Source organism: Anarrhichthys ocellatus, unplaced genomic scaffold, assembly GCF_004355925.1.
Source record: "Anarrhichthys ocellatus isolate YVR2014 unplaced genomic scaffold, GSC_Weel_1.0 scaffold36, whole genome shotgun sequence".
Classification (NCBI taxonomy): Eukaryota; Metazoa; Chordata; class Actinopteri; order Perciformes; family Anarhichadidae; genus Anarrhichthys; species Anarrhichthys ocellatus.
In genome coordinates this window covers 2504281-2520769 of record NW_022280066.1, presented here as the reverse complement: position 1 = coordinate 2520769, position 16489 = coordinate 2504281, and the positions used below count along the sequence as shown (strand labels likewise).

Sequence of the window (16489 nt, the reverse complement as noted above, 5' to 3'; positions counted from 1 at the left end):
TATTAGTATATAACAGCAACGTTTTCACAGGCTTGCTACTGCGATACCAGTTGTCTGCCACTCTCGGTAATCACACTCACTGTATCTTCAGCATTAGCGAACATTGGCTAACATTTGCGTAGCGAGAGAGAGCGACAGCGAGGGAGAGAGAGAGGTGGCGAGGGGTGAGAGAGAGAGAAAAAGAGAGAGAGAAAGAGAGGGAGAGAGAGAGGCAAAAAGAGAGAGTGAGGGAGAGAGAGAGGGAGGTATTGATGGTTAGATGGTTAGGGCTCATCTCCAGATTTCCAATGTCTCCTCAAGGTTAGCAAGAATATACACCTCTGTAGTGCAATCAAACCTAAACAGCTGATTAGCATACTACTTGCATAATGTCACCACAATTCAATACTCATTGAGTTAGCTCATCATCGCTCCCCAGGAAACATTGATCCTTCCCTGAGGAAGTGCTGAGGGCAGTTAGCCTCGGCACCAACTGACATACGGGACTCTTTTCTGGGCTCAGTTCTTGGGTTTGGATAAGTTAACTCTCAATGGATATCTACCCAATTCTACTCGACATGCATTTGTTGGCGTGCTTCTGTGTACATGTTAAATGTATGCAGAATTCTGCATGTAAAGATTCTTTTGGAAAATTAAACTATTGAAATCAGCATCAGCTATATACACACGTGTACAGTACATCAAGTCAGGTTTGATTGTCTGAGGTGGATACGTGAAGGACAGCTGACAGGTGATCATCAGTGAGAGACGTTCTGTATCTGTATTTGTTAAACTTATAAAAGCTATTTATTTAGCTGCATGTCTGCCTCACACATGTCAGCTGCGAATGTGTTTAAAGAACTTTTCCTCTGTAATTCTCAACTGACAGAATCTTTAATCACTAAAGCTGCATTTGTCCGTGAACGTGACACACTGAGCTGGGACCACTGTTTTCGGGTGACAACCAAAATTTTCACCAAGTTTTGGAGTTCACCGAGTTCATAGAGAGACGACTGACGACCTGACTGCTTAATTGTAGGAGATTCCACCACTTTGATCAGTGAAGGCATCTTTCTTAGGGTTCCAAGAAGGAACCTCTTAAAGCCACAATGAGACTAATACAACAATGATTCTTCTCGATCATCAATTATGACCCAATAGAACTGAGTGGTGGTATCTGTATCTGCAGACACTGACCCCTGCCTGGATTATTTCTTTTCTGATTATTATGTTGCATTCGGGACATTTCTAGGCGTTTCTCTGCCCCTCACTCTGCCTCTGCCTCCAGCTGTCACTCCTCAGCCTCTTCTCAATGAGCTCGGGAAGCTCTGCTAAATTCTCCTCTCTGGACTATACCATTCAAGGATTCAAGGATCATTTATTGTCATTATGCAACACACATCGAAATGCAGTTGTAGCCAACTGTCAATACAAGAAACATATGACAAACAAAACCAAACAAAAACAGTAGTGCATTCCGGTAGTGCCAACTATGCCCATTAGGTTAGGGGACGGAGGGGCCAACTTTGAATGTTGTGTTTACAAACTGGGAAAGCCAAATTCTACTCATTAAGCCTTTAAGGGGAACCAAGAGGGGAGACCATTAGTGGGTACTAACTAGAACCATATAGGACCATAAAGTCATCTGCTTGTCCTCATAGGAAAACACCTTTTGATTATTTTATATTCCAATGATTTCATATACAACTTATGGGGGTATACGGAGAACCCTTTTGAATATTCAAAGGGTTTCAAACTAGAACCCAACCAGGATTTTTTACCATTGATCATTCTCCACCCTAACCATGGCTTTAGTTCAGCCGGTCAACCTGGGGCTATGGGAATCACATCCAGCAGCCTTGGGCTTCATGCAGCTCCTAAAGGGCTAACAACACCGATGTGTCGCAGTGTAGGCCACAACAATCATGGCTCACAATCACAGTTTGACACACATCACACGAAAAGGCTTCTTAATGGAGCCCTTAGTGTTACAAGGAACCCTTGAAAAACCCTTTCTTCAAAAAAAGGGTTCTTCAGAAGCAAATGGTTCTGGGTAGAACCTCAGCTCTTCAGCCAAAAAAACCTTCTGCAACCGTTATTTGGAAGAGGGACACGCATACAGATAGTGTGAAATCATACCCAGAATGACTTCTGTTGTTGAAAATAACACTTGGCAAAATACATATTAAACAAGGAATCACCGGGGACATGATTCCACATATTATACTTTTATCATCACCATAATGTAATATTTGTATAAAAATTGTAATTTTAATTAATAGATTAAATCACCCCAAAAAAATCTTTCGATGGCAACTTGGAGTATCTGCCTTCAGAAGCACTAACGGTCAAATTATTAAATTGTGTAGCTAAGAAAAATAGAAAATGAGTGAAAAAGAGAGGTAGACAGGGAAAGACATGGGGAACACATTGAGAGAGTGGTTCAGGGCTGTGCTCTCTCTGTTTTGTCTGGGTGTGTTGTTTTCGTTGCCACTGCTGTTTGTTGGCATATGATCTCTGCCAGCACAGGGCACAGCACAGTACGGGACCGCATGAACAGCTCGGGTGTGAGCAGCTCGCCAAAAGCAGCTTTGGTTTGAATCACATTACGAGGTGTTAGCGTATTGTATTTTCTCCATCCTCTCTGTCATATTTAGATACAGTAGCATACCGACTACAGTGAATCACGTATGCACAGCACAAATAGCATATATCCCCTTGTATCTCTGAACATTGATTCATCCATGCAAACATCCACTTACGCCTATAAGAATATGATATCCATCCATAAAGGATACACAACTACACTATAGTCAACCACTGTACACATACACTCATGAGTCAGCAGTGTACACACACATATTAGTTAGTGGGGGCAGAGACTATAAGACTTCTACTAACGTGGACTATTTTCCTGACTGTAGACCCGTTTCTGTGAGTGCAGAGACACAGGACAGTACACACTGTGCGGGACGGATGCTTGAGGTGAATTTGTTTGTGCTAGAGACAGCATGTTGCAGATGATGTAGCATGGTTAGTCCTACTTGTGGCTCTGGTGGGAAGTCTGAATTTAAAAAAAACAAAAAAAAAAAAACAGATTATATTATAAACTGTGGCTGTGGAGCTTCATAGACATTTAAAGGCATTTAACAGTCTATGGTGGATGTAAACCAACATGAATGCACAAATCATGTGCTCTGAACGGGTACAAAAAACACACTTTAACTAATATTCGCCCCCTGTATTGCAGTACATTTTTGTCAGTCGCTTTCTTACTTTTGAAACCGACTTTACGGTCATCTGAGCCTCCAAATATAATCATGCAACCGCCTGTTTTTGAAGGAAGTAATGCAATATGACCCAAGAAATTCTGACGTGTTTTTTAACTTTTAACAGTTATACGTTTCTTTAGACTCAGTTTAGTTTCTTAAATAAACACATCTTGTTATTATTTATTCAGCTACATGGTTAAAATGTTATGTCATACACTTGTTTAAGAAAAAAATGAAGCAGACATTTACTAAGGCTGTATTAGTAAATGATTTAATATCAGATAATCATATTGATTTATTTTGTCTTACTAAAACCTGGCTGTGTAATGTGTCAGCCTAAATGAATCATATCCTCCAAATCATATTAATACTCATTCACATTCCTCGAGGCACCGAGGAGGTGGAGTAGCAGCCATCTTTGACTCGAGCCTAAACCTAAACTAAATTATAACTCATTTGAAAGCCTGGTTCTTAGTCTTTCACACCCAACCTGGAAAACAATACAGCCAATTATATTTGTTTTAGTGTACCGGGCCCCAGGTCCGTATTGGTACTGCTTTACCTCTTTATTAGATTCGACTGGCTTCTGTCAGAGTGTACAGAAACCCACTCACTGTTTTAACCCTCGACCTGGTTCTGGCTTATGGCATTAAAATAGAACATTTAATAGTCTTTACACAGAAATTAGGCAAAAGGTTCTACACTAGATGTCTATGTGATAGTGCAGTAACTAACTTTAAAGAAGCGATTGCAACTGTATTTAACTCAATACCATGTCTCAATATAACAGAGGACTCCTGTGATAACTTTAGTCCGTCCCAGGTTAATCATCTTGTCGATAGTGCTACACGCTCACCGAGAATGACACTGGACTCTGTTGCCCCTCTAAAATAGATGACAATAAAACAAAAACAAAGGAAGTTCATGAATGTCTTTAATGATAAGATTATAACTATTACAGAGACAATTAATGTCATCTACCAGGAATGGCCACTGCGCTGCAGCTTAAGTTAAGCCAGGTTCAATGACGTTGGCTTCCATGTTGGTGCTATTGCTCTGTCAAGACCCATAGATGGATCCAATGGATCTAAAATGGTAGGTTGATAAAACTGCATAAGACAGTGAGCATAAACAAAGAATGAAGGTAATAAAAAATGACAAGATTGGAAAGTGGTAGGGATTTTTGAAAGAGGAGATCAGGTCAGATAGAGGCAAAAATTATGGAAAGGTAATTGGGGAGTGGATGAAGAGCGAAAATGAAGAAGACAACAGAGACCGCCGGGAAGGCGAAGTGTTGACAAAGATAACAGAGGTCGAGGGGAGATAGACCAAGAGAATATTCAAGTAGAGAGAGAGAGCGAGTCTAACAAAAGGAATGAAAATGAGAAGAGAAGCACTCTTTGTGAGCCCAGGACAGTAAAACAGGACTCCTCGACGGCAGCGACACAGTTTCCTGTCTCTTTCTGTCTTCCTCCCTGCCACTAGTGAGCCGCCATGCAAATAGAGCCAGAATGGAGCCTCTTGTCTGCCTAACGGGAGGCGACAGGGAGCCTGATGCCTAATAATGTCTACCATCTCGCTCAGGGATTAAACACAGCAACAAGGAAGAGAGACAGGTGTATGGGGAGAGGAAACTCCAGGAGCTTATACAAGCTTGCTTCTGTGAATTGGGGAAGCCATTACAGGTGACAGCAGCAGGCTGTGGACAACTACAGCTTTTCAAGGCAAACACCAAAAGACATGGAACTAGGGGTGAGCCCGAATAGTCGACTATTAGACGGATCCTGTGTATATATAATGCAAATAGAACTTAATATGACAGTGTTTTTATAAACTAGACATGTGCATGTCGCAATCCATTTTCCACATATTGCTATGTATTTCAATTTTTTTTTTACAGAGCTCTGCACATGATTTGTGCATTTTCAGAGGTTGCTATTATTGCTGCTTTTAATATATATATATATATATATATATATATAGCCCCATAACAATACTGTTAACAATTTCAAAATAAGTCAATCAGCCTTCTGGGGAGGCACATATAAACCTATGCAATGTGTCCCATTGCATAATCTCATCACATGTTCTCTAAGTAAAACCATGAGTTGCAAATTAACTTGTAATCATAGCTGTATCTGTAGTTAAGTAGTATAAGGCAAAGGCACACTTAACATTATCATGGTGTGTTCAAATGTAATCCTGTAAAATGTGTTTTTTTGGTAAGAAACGTCAGTGAAGGAGGTGTTTTCACAGCAATATTAGATACATATTAGAGAGAATTATGACCTGTTTAACTTCCAACGGTTGGGGGGGGTGGGGGGGGGGGGGGATCTCTAAAAGTTATATTTGCTCTGCTGATCCGACCCCTGACTTAAAACCGGGATCCAATCCGAACAGTGAGTTTTGTTTTATCTGTTGTAACCATACTGTCAAAACATGTGGTAAGTACGTGGTATAATGTAAAAACAACATTTGCCCCCAAGTGTAGTAGAATAGATGTATAAAGTAGCATTAAATTGTAATTCTCAACAAAAATAGAAGTGCATGAAAACTGTACTCAGTACTGCAACTAGAATTCCAATGAAACAAAATATTCACACATTCTCTCTTTTTTTTTTTTACACTGGAATACATATAAGTAAGCATGTGGGGCTACAGAAGTATTACATCCTATAATGCTTGTGTCTTTACAGGTATTGCACATCCATGACAAAATCAAACTGTTTCTGTTCATGTGCACCTCTCTCCTCCTCTTCACATGAAATCACTCTCAGTGCATGCATTCAGCTCTGTCGCTGGCTTTACACCGCTGCCTCTCTATTCAATTAATGAATCAATAAATAATATTTAATATGATTACCAACTAGCTTATAATGGCCTCACAAAGACACCCAACAAACACCAAACCAAAACATACAAAAGAAAAGCTGACCAGTTAGAAATGCTGCTAGTAATAATATTTGAAGGAATATTTTGAACAGTTTGCCTGGCAAATATCTCAATACGTAGAATATCACACACATGCACTCTTTTGTCATGAGTCTACAGTCAGTTGAACTGGTTGTGAGTTTTAAAGGTGCTAAATTGAACATTGTGAACATCTATTATCAATAGAGGAGTAATGTCTACCTGAGCAGAGAATGAATGTGTTGAAATGTTACTGTTTTTACACACTGTAAGACTACATGCAAGTCAAAAAGGCACAATGGCCAAAATTGGATCAAATACAGCCTTAAGTGGTAACAAAGCATCTGACCTTCTAAATGTTTACTGGTGCCAAAGCTTCATGGTGAGTTTGGACATTACATTGTTTCTAGATGACTGGGTCTTCATACTCTTCCTCTGAAGACAGTTTCCTCATGGTAGCTGCTCATGTGTGTTAATACACGCGTCTCTGATAGCTCATCTCTTTGAACCAAATGAAAACAATGCAAGCAATGATGAAGATAGGTAATCATTCATCACGGACATGAAGCCTGGAACTATTAACACTTGTTTTTAGGATCGTTTATTTTATGCTTTTTTCTCATTTGAGCAGAGTTTTTCTCCACTTTATTCTGGTGTGTGCACCTGTACCTGCCAGTTTGTATGTTGTCACAACATCAAATCTGTCTGACTGGCTGGCAGTGCTCCAAATCTACGCACAGCAATTGTTGCTGTGCTGTGCTGCTTGTCACACCACAACAAGCAGGTTGGGTGTGAACATGGCTTTAGATTATAGAGTTTAAGAACAGCCCGTGTCAGTTTTTTTTTTGCCAACAGAAAGCCGGCCCGTCATCAGCCAGCAGAGAGAATGTCGTTTGAACGAGTAGACACCCTGGTTTACTGAGGAAGAGGGTGGAGAGGCTTGTTCCTGTGAAAAGCAATCCACAGTGACTGTAGCTCATGAAGCTGTCTCACGCCGTCCCTGTATACTCTGTACAGCATTCTCACAAATTACTAAACACACACACGCACAGTAAGAAAACACAAAGCGACACGCTCTCTTTTCTTTCTCCTTCTATTCAGGTTGGCTTAATTACTCGCTTGATCCAAGCACCCTCAGTGAGAAACCATTACAGAGGAGGCACTGAACACAGACAAGTAAACACACTAGAGCGTCAAAACACATCACGCCACACTCCTCTCAAACACTCACAGAGCAAGCGTCGCTTTTCATATTGGCGGAAAAGGAAAGATTTCGAAAAAGCTGTACCTTTGCTTTTAGCTAGAGGAGCAGGAGGAGGCGAAGACAGAAGAGAGGATCCACAGCCGAGACAGCCCAGGCAAGGAGGAAGAAGAGGAGGAGAGGTGAGACAGACACCAACCGTATCGATGTATATCTGAATACATGTCATGAGGATCAATCAATGTACAACAGCAGCTGTACATCACAACAACACTTGAAACATGCAACCACAACAGGATTCCAGGATCTGTGAATGTCACACCAGCTCTGCCCTGCAAAGGCAGAGAACTACACACACGCTGGAGTTTCCAGGCTGCTCAGGAAACGGGATGTCAGTAAAGCCTTCATTTTAGGACCATATTGGTGCTGAACATATCGGCATAGCATATAATACCTAAAAATGCATCTTCAGAGATTAGAAGAGGAAAATGTAAGGACTTTCCAGCTTTCTTGCCTTTTTATAGTTTGTTTATGATAAATAAAGTTAATTGTGATTATTTATATTTCACAAGAATTACTCTTCATATTGAGATTGTTATATCATTCATCATATTTAATATTTTGAGGACAATATTTCTTTCTGAACTGTAGTGGCGTAGAAATGGAACCACAGAAGAAGTACAACTACCTCAACATTGTACTTTAGAACAGTACTTGGTACATACAGTAGGTACTTTCCATAAGTCCCGCGGCTGTTGGACTGCAAACCGATGTAGTCTGTGTTGGTTGGCTCAGATATTACATGTACCACAAGTCAGGAGCTAAGATGGCAGCTGCTACTACTCTGCTAACCTTACTGTCAGCAGAAACTACTTATGCTCCATCAGAACTGCATTTAGTTACTACCAGTTTTTATATTTTATTTAAAGTTACATAAAAGAAAATGCTTGTGAAAACAGTGAGTACTAGTAAAAGCTGGTCGTAGTTATCTCAGTAACTAGCTTCACCTTTAAACAGCTCTCTTGTTCAGCTGGAGGCCAGTGACCCTGAGCCACTTCCTAGCGGTTGTGTAGTGCGTTTTGCCTTCGTAGGGCAGTAAAGCAGAATGATAAAATCACACTGCATTTAAAAAACGTGCACTTTCATTTTCTACAACGCAAAAACATGCAGTTCCACACTACAATCACACACACACACACACACACACACACACACACACACACACACACACACACACACACACACACACACACACACACACACACACACACACACATGAGAGAGAAGAGGGAAGGAGAGGCATACCTTGTTCTGCCATCATATGTGCAAGGCCTTGAGAACAGAAAAGAAAAAGAGAAGGAAGAAGCACAAAGAAGTCTTGAGCACAGAGCACACGTAGTTTCAATACTCTATAGTATTGTGATGATACATGTTTTCCCAGGAGAGAAAGCATGGCATCAGATCACACAAAGGTTCCAGTGGCTTTCCTCATTAGAAATACCAGCATGTTAGCAGAAGTGATAGCCTGCAGACAAAACATTGCACCTCTTCTCTGTCTTGGGTCCCCCCCCCCCCCAAACAGGATAAGTGGTTAAAGATAATGGATGGATGGAATCATCCCCATCAGTTGCTACAGATATTAAAGCTGACCACATGAATCATAACTAAATCTAAGACCACCGTTATGTGCATTTTCAAATTGCAAATAAATTCAAATTAAAATGATTGCAAAACTAGAATTAGCGCCTCACGGTCAGAGCAGTTCACCTCCATGTCTGTCCAAAATGTCATCACTTCATTTTTATCCTATTAGACATTCGTGTGAAATTGTCATAATTAGCATATGAATTATTGAGTTATGGCTAACTATTTTTGAGAGGTCTAAGTGACCTTTGATGAAATTCTCTCAAAGTGTTATTCCTGAGATGTTTTGTTCACAACAACGGAGCGGACGGACAAGCAGAACACCTAATGCCTCCGGCCGCGCTGTGAGCGGTGTGGAGGCATGCTAACATTACGCTTGCCTCAGACTCACCAAGCCGATACGATGGTTGTATTGGCCTAGCCTGTCTGGATATCTGCAGCTGTACTAATGATGGCTGTCATATACTTAATTCATTTATTTTTAATTTTTTCATTCAAACTCACCTGGCATATTGTTGTTGACCTCTGGAATACAAGGGGAGAGAGAAAACAAGCAAACAAAGCCAGTATTAGAAACACTCGTATTACTTGCATGCTATATATATCATGCAAAATATAATACAATTCACAGTCCATACAAAGGGCCGGCAGAGGGCACAGCCTTGTGCATGTCATTTACAATGCAGAAAGATTGAGCAATAAGGTGTTAAAGCAGCAACATTTGGTCTGGAAGCATTCAGTCTCATTAGATCAAATATCCAGCGTGAGGCAGAAGAAAGTAGTGGATGGCAGAAGTCATTTTTAAAGTTATAACTGGTGTAAAAATGAAATGAATAATAATAAATAATAGCATTTGAAACTACACATTTCAAATGCTAACAGGGTCTTGAACCAGTGGGCAGAGTTTACAATGATGAGACACATTAACTCACACATTACCAACACAAACAAGGAGAGTAACTTAGAAAGCGAATGATTGAAACACCATCACAGCACAATATAGAAACACTGCACAACGATGCAATAAACCCACTATGTCGAGCTACATGCTGCAGGGGTAAACTGATGAGATCAAATAAAAAAATGAAATCAGGGAGTTGGCACAGCTGAATCATCTTCAGAGAGACATGAATGTTGCTGACAGATTCTGTTTGTCTGAAGATAACTCGCCAAACACTGGACAGAGCAGGGAGTTGATATTTCCCCAACACCTAAACCAGACAAAGTTCACCATCAAGACCATTGCTCTTCTTTGATTATTGAAACACATGGAGCCCTATAGTTCGGCCACACACAGAAATGAAGTAGCTGGAAGATGAAGTTAAAACGTAATTGAACAGAAATGCAGTGAATGTTCTTCGCGGGGACTAATTGGGCCAATCAGAAGAAGATGAAGAAGTCAATCAGATATGTATTAGATACTAATTCAGCTTAAACCGAGGACTTTCAGCTGTGCTCCAACTAGCAAAGGAGCGCTGCATGTGTGTGTGTGTGAGGATGATCGTGTGTCCTTTCTTGCCAGAGCAGAGGATCACTCTTGACAGAGGGACATTACATGTGGCTTGTATTGCCATCTTTGTGACTTTTCTTTATTTTAGTTGTCATAGTGATGTCAGTTAGATTTGATTCATTCAGAGCTGTGGAATATTTAATCGTCCATGTTTGCTCACTACATCTGAGCCTTTCTTACCCTCAGCTACAGGTTATATCAACTTCTTTTTAAAATGCAAAATCTTAAATAATCAGTTTTCTTATTAGTATTGGCCATGAGAAGCAGGTCATTATCGGTTATCACATCGGCTGAAAGAATCCATATTATCAATCAGCAGCTTCAATAAAAAATGGCCTGAAAACCATCCTGTTTTTAAGGCACTGCAAAAACATTAGATTTGTAAATAGTTTGTAGAGCAGGAGATCACTATATTACATATATGTTGTAACAGTACGTTTTCATTACACACGCATGTAAGTACATGCATCTATGTACAAAAACCTGCATGTGGCCTGTGTTGAATAAATCACCTCAAACATACTATACCATGTCCCGCATACAGTTGCTGCATTTCTAGCTTGATATTTGTAAATGTGTGAGTCCAGCTTTAAAGAACGTTTGTGAATGTGCCGTCTTTTACAGATTCCTGATCGACACTCAAGTCTGCCATCATTATGCAGCACATGTTGGATGATGGTCTGACTGGTCAAACAACCCTGCTTTGGCTTTTGACGGATGCGGAAAAAATGCAAAAAACTAACGAACTAAATTTTTGGAGTCAGTGTGTAAATGTTGAGGTGCAGAATTGTCCAATATGGATGTACTTCTTAGGACACTGGACTGCTGAGTCACAATGGTGAATGTTTGTGTCTGTTTAGCAAATCAAAGTGCTTGTTTAAGATTAGGGAGAGATTGTGGTCATGGTCTAAATAAACCCCTCCGGCTGTTGGTAGGAGATGGAATACTTAAAGCAGTCAGTGTCAGGTCAACCGTGGGCCTCGGACTACAATGCCACAAGAATGGTGTGTGCTCCTGATAGACTGAAAATGTAAATATAGGTTGTATGTAGGCACTCATTTCCACTGCATGGCTCGGCTACATTCCATTCAACTCACTTTTGCTACCCGTGCTTTTCTCTACCTTGTTTTCAACTGCAGATAATACCCTGTCTCCCCTTTGGTGGAGGCAGGAGTCTCAGTTGATCGCCATATCAATACCGCATGAAACTGCCGTCACATAATTTTGAACGCCACACTTACTGAAACCTCGACCGAGGTTGTACCAGAAAAAGTACCAAGTAACAACAACACTTTTGGCTGTATCAAAACCAAAAAAAGAGCGAGGCAAGTTGAGCAGAGCGCAGGGTAGCATGCAGTGGAAATGCAGCATTAGTGTCCTTTATGGAGGAACGACAAGCTGGGGAGAGAGTAGATTAACAATTTCATCTTTCAATTCCCTCCCCCATTCCAGTTTGATTTTCTGCCTAATCCATCATTAGAAGCTCAATCTCTCCGTCCCGACCCTCCTGCTCTATCATTATTTTGTTCTCCATCTTGACCTACTTCCTTTGACAATTTACTTCCCCTGTATTGTGCCCCTGTTTCAGTCACCACCAGGCTTTAGTGTGTGTGTGTGTGTGTGTGTGTGTGTGTGTGTGTGTGTGTGTGTGGACAGAGAGAGAGAGATGCCTGCAAACATACATATCTAATGTGGTACTAGTCAACACTCACAGGTACAACTCCCAGTGGCAAGCTATAGCCAGCATTGAACTCAATACAATTACTGTACAAGGGAGCTCTGACACATGTCCTCTCTGTTGTGAATGTATAAATCTATATCCTCCAGCTCTCCTCAGAAATTTCTCCCCAAAAATAAAATCAAAACCAATCACCATTCTTTGGGGATGACTCAGCGGTGCTTTGAAAAATGTATTTATTCATCAGTAGAAACTCTTTAATTCAATAGCCAAAAGGTGACGCGAGGATAGCGGGGGTTTAGAGCTCAAAGTGGATTACTTAAAGGGATGATTCATGATGTGTTGTAGGAAGTAGGAAAGCACAGTGATGAATGAGGTCTTTCAAATGCTGCTTTCTCTCATTGGTGCTGGCTTAACTGATGTTTCCTTCATGTTATTAACATGGAAGGTATGTATATACACACACACACACACACACACACACACACACACACACACACACACAACGCTCCCACAGGATAAATGATTAAGCCCTAACATTGTAGAGGGCTTGATTATTACTGTTTTCATCATCAATATTGTAACAGCCATCATCTCCTCAACAGCAGCCGTGTTTCATGCTGATATGAACATACGGGTGGCTGGAGAAACAGACAGGGAGGGCTGCTGAAGCCATCTGCCCGTGTTGGGGAGGCAACGGCATACAGCTGGTGGACCGTCGGCCGGGTGACACACAGGGCTGAGATCCGGTAGAGAGGGAACCTCAGACTGAAAGCCGCTGTGTTTCCTAGTTTCTGCTCGACAGACAGAGGGCCTTCTTATGCGTGTTTAATTTACACCTCTGTATATTTTGTCAGGAATACTTTCTCAGAGAACACAAATATTACTTGGCTGAAAAGTGACACTTTTTTCAGATTAAGGTTTATTTTTCTGAGGAATCAACCAATAGAGTTGTTTTTATATTTTTGAAACGACAAAATGGAGGCTCTGTAGTTGGAACCCTGATAAAGACGCTCAGACCAGATCCACTCCTTCTGTTCTCACCTTCCACAATAAAAGATCAAGGCACATTTTGCATGTGTGTAAAGGCCTTTAGAAAGTTTACCAAAACCATGATTTTTTTTATTTTTGTTGTCTAAACCTTACCGAGTAGTGTTTTAGCTTAAGTTATCATACTTTGAAAGTGCATTTTGAAAAGACATTATACATGTTACGAGTAGAAACTGACACACCGTCCAAAATTGACACTAAAGGGGAAACTAGAGCTTCTTAGTTTGAAGTTTAGGACCACTGAACGAGTGGTGGTATTTTATGAGTTGGGAGTGAGAACGGGCTGTCACTGCCCCATCAGATAAGGTGACCACTCAGTTCAAAGCACTGCTGCTGTGTGGTTCATATATACAGGATACATCTTCAGTTCCCCTCTCTGACCTCCTCAGGGAACATTCTCTCTCCTCAAAGACAGACAGACTGATATGATTATTTAAAGCTGCGTTACTTCCTCCACATCATTCAGTCTCGAGCTATATTTCATGTTTGTGTAAACAATTAAAATGAAGTGCATTATGTGTCAGACATTTGATGATCAGTAATCATGGGCTGACATATTCAAAAAGCCACCAGTGCACCTCAGCCAGCCTCATTAAGCCTGGTAACAATCAGCGTTCCCGGCTTCCACTCACCTGTCCGCCTGGCAGGAGGCAGCCAGGCGGACAGGCGAGAGAGGCAGAGCCAGACATAAATCAACACTGGGAGCAGGTCCCAATGTGGAGGCCGTAAAACAAGGTTGGGAAAGGCGGCCTATCAGCCTACAAGGGTCACCAGTGCCCTCGCATCATGGCTCAGTGAGTCACGCATCACAGCGCTGAGCGGCTGGAGGGCGGTGAGGTGGTGTGTGTGTGTTTTGGGGAGAGAACAGTGAGAGGATAAGGGAGTCGGGAGAGGGAGGCTGTGTAGCGATGCCTACAGATGTAAGAGCTGGCAGACCAGTTCTAGGAATGACTGAGAACACCACATTCAAACACTTCTTCACTTCCAAAATAGTGCCATAAAATGTTAGACCTGTAAACTTGTAAAGGACGAAGCTTTTCCATCATCTTTACTTCCTCTAGTAAAAATATCCACTGAAACAAAAGTCGATCTAATAAGGAAACGATGAATGGACAGACATGTTTGGCCCCACTATTAGTAGGACCAAGCAAAGCAAGATCATCAGTATGCCATCGGCTCTGTCAAAACACTTTTGTAACACGGGTTATAAGAACCTGCTATCCTCCTTTTAGACTTTTTCGGCCCTTGGTGTCACAGGGCTGTGTGTTGGCAGGAAGACGTGGCCGGCTGGAGAGAGACTGAAAAGATGGAGCTAATTAAAAACAGTGATCTTTGTGGGTTGTTCCTCTGCCAGTCATCTCAGCTACTGATCTCATCACAGTTAACATCACATTTAAATATAAAAAAATATATAATTAACTATTAAATTCAGTATGGATTATGCCAAATATATTTCATGAAGGCAATTGGATGGTTCACAATCGCATTCATTTCTTGAGTGACGCAACAAATGGGAGCAATTTGGGGTTTGATGTCTTGTCAAAGGACACTTCGACCTGCAGCCGGGGATCGCACCGCCGATGTTGCGATTGGAATACGGACTCAGGCATCAACGTGTTCAATGCTAATGTATCCGAGAGAGGCCACGGTCTGGTTATCTGAAATGCACCGGGTTACGTGGATCCTGGGTCTGGATGCAGCTCCCGCACTCTGCGATCCTGGTTTCTAGAGCTCTTTGTGTTTTTCATACGCTAAGCCACTTGGGCATTTGATAAAACAGATTACATTTCTTGTGGAACGAGATATAGCGCCTCTTAGTTTCAGTGTTTTTCCTTATCGGTGGGTGTATGCGAGGATGAAGGAAAGTAGTGTTTTAAGCAGTGATGAGATCAGATGTTAGTTTTGGGGGAGACGTTTGCACACTACTTTGGGAAGAAGTTTAAATTCATTTGAAGTAGTGGATCAGAGCTCAAAATGAGCCAATGTTTCTGTATGATTTTTTCAAACTCTTTAGCTGATTATTTTACATAGCACCATCATTTCAGTGGAGGTTTTTCCTTTTTGATGAGGCACTCTTCCTGTGTAACAGTGCTGAACCTGTTCATTCCACACTCTCTCCTGGAATCTGTATTCTAATTCATCTGCTTGTTTCTCCGAGTCAGTTTGTTTACTGCAGATGCTCCTGATACGACCAAACTGGCTGATGGGGAGGCCTTTTTCAGATGGTGTGGATGGAAAGATGAAACGTTAAATGTCCACCGCTAACATTAAATATTATAAGATGAATAATATGAATTTTTGAAATGACTTCATTCCACTCCATATTCCCTTGCTGCATTGTCACACCTTGTGACTTAATTTATCATACAGAGACATTATGTCTTTTCTTATAACAGCCAGAGTGCACAGCAAGTGTAATATAGCACGTGTCACTGTGTGCACCATGCACTCTGTCCAGAAGCTCTCCAGAGAAGGGAGAACACACACTGCTGTGAAACTAGAGGCCTTAGCCTTGTTCTGGTTCTCAGATGTCGACAACACAGAACGATTGAAACAAATGTACACCAAGTTAAATGAGACTTGTGAAGTTGTACATGAATAGTCTTCAAAATGTCATCACTTCATCGTTTTATCCTATTAGACATGTGTGTGAAATTATCATAATCAGCATATGTTATGACCAAAATATCACAGGGACTTTTGACAACTAAAATATAATCAGTTCATCATTGAGTCCAAGAGGACATTTGTGCCAAATTTGAAGAAATTCCCTCTTGAGATATCATGTTGAGGAGAATGGGACAGATGAAAAGCCTCCGGAGGCCTAAACATCATTCAGTGGAACACGGCAAACTAATCGAGACTCATAGACCAAGGTCAAATATTGGGTCTGAAGTATTAATAGTGATGAGAGAGATGCTGAACCATTCAGCAGATTAGTGGATCTGAGCAACCTGGATGATGGGGCAAACATAATCAGATCCCAGACCTGGGGGAGGACTCACTGTAGCTGGAGGTGACACTCAAGAACAGAGCACATTCTCTCATATATCTGACTGGTACTCAGCAGAGAGGAAGTGTGTCACCTCCAGCTACAGCAAGTCCTCCCCCTGTCTGATGTCGTGACAAAGCAGATTTCCTTTAATACTTAACAGGCAAGTCTTCTGCTTCTAGACAATAAAAAGAGAAAAACATTTCTACCTTCAGAGCCCACACCTTTCACCTAAATGCCACCGAGTCAAAGC

At 41.2% G+C, this 16489-nt stretch overlaps 1 protein-coding gene across 8 annotated transcripts in view; it reads right to left on the bottom strand.

Moving 5' to 3' along the window:
- nrxn3a (neurexin 3a) overlaps window positions 1–16489 on the bottom strand; it is a 147177-nt gene that overhangs the window by 112557 nt on the left and 18131 nt on the right. For all 8 annotated transcript variants that reach the window (XR_004213417.1, XR_004213418.1, XM_031866738.1 and 5 more), the window contains 3 exons: window positions 9511–9531; window positions 8668–8694; window positions 7450–7461 (listed from right to left, as the gene is read on the bottom strand). Coding sequence is in view for 6 of the 8 variants with exons in the window: in XM_031866738.1 (XP_031722598.1) it covers window positions 7450–7461; window positions 8668–8694; window positions 9511–9531 (60 nt within the window). In the remaining 2 variants the exon portion in view is untranslated. The remainder of the gene's footprint in view (window positions 1–7449; window positions 7462–8667; window positions 8695–9510; window positions 9532–16489) is intronic.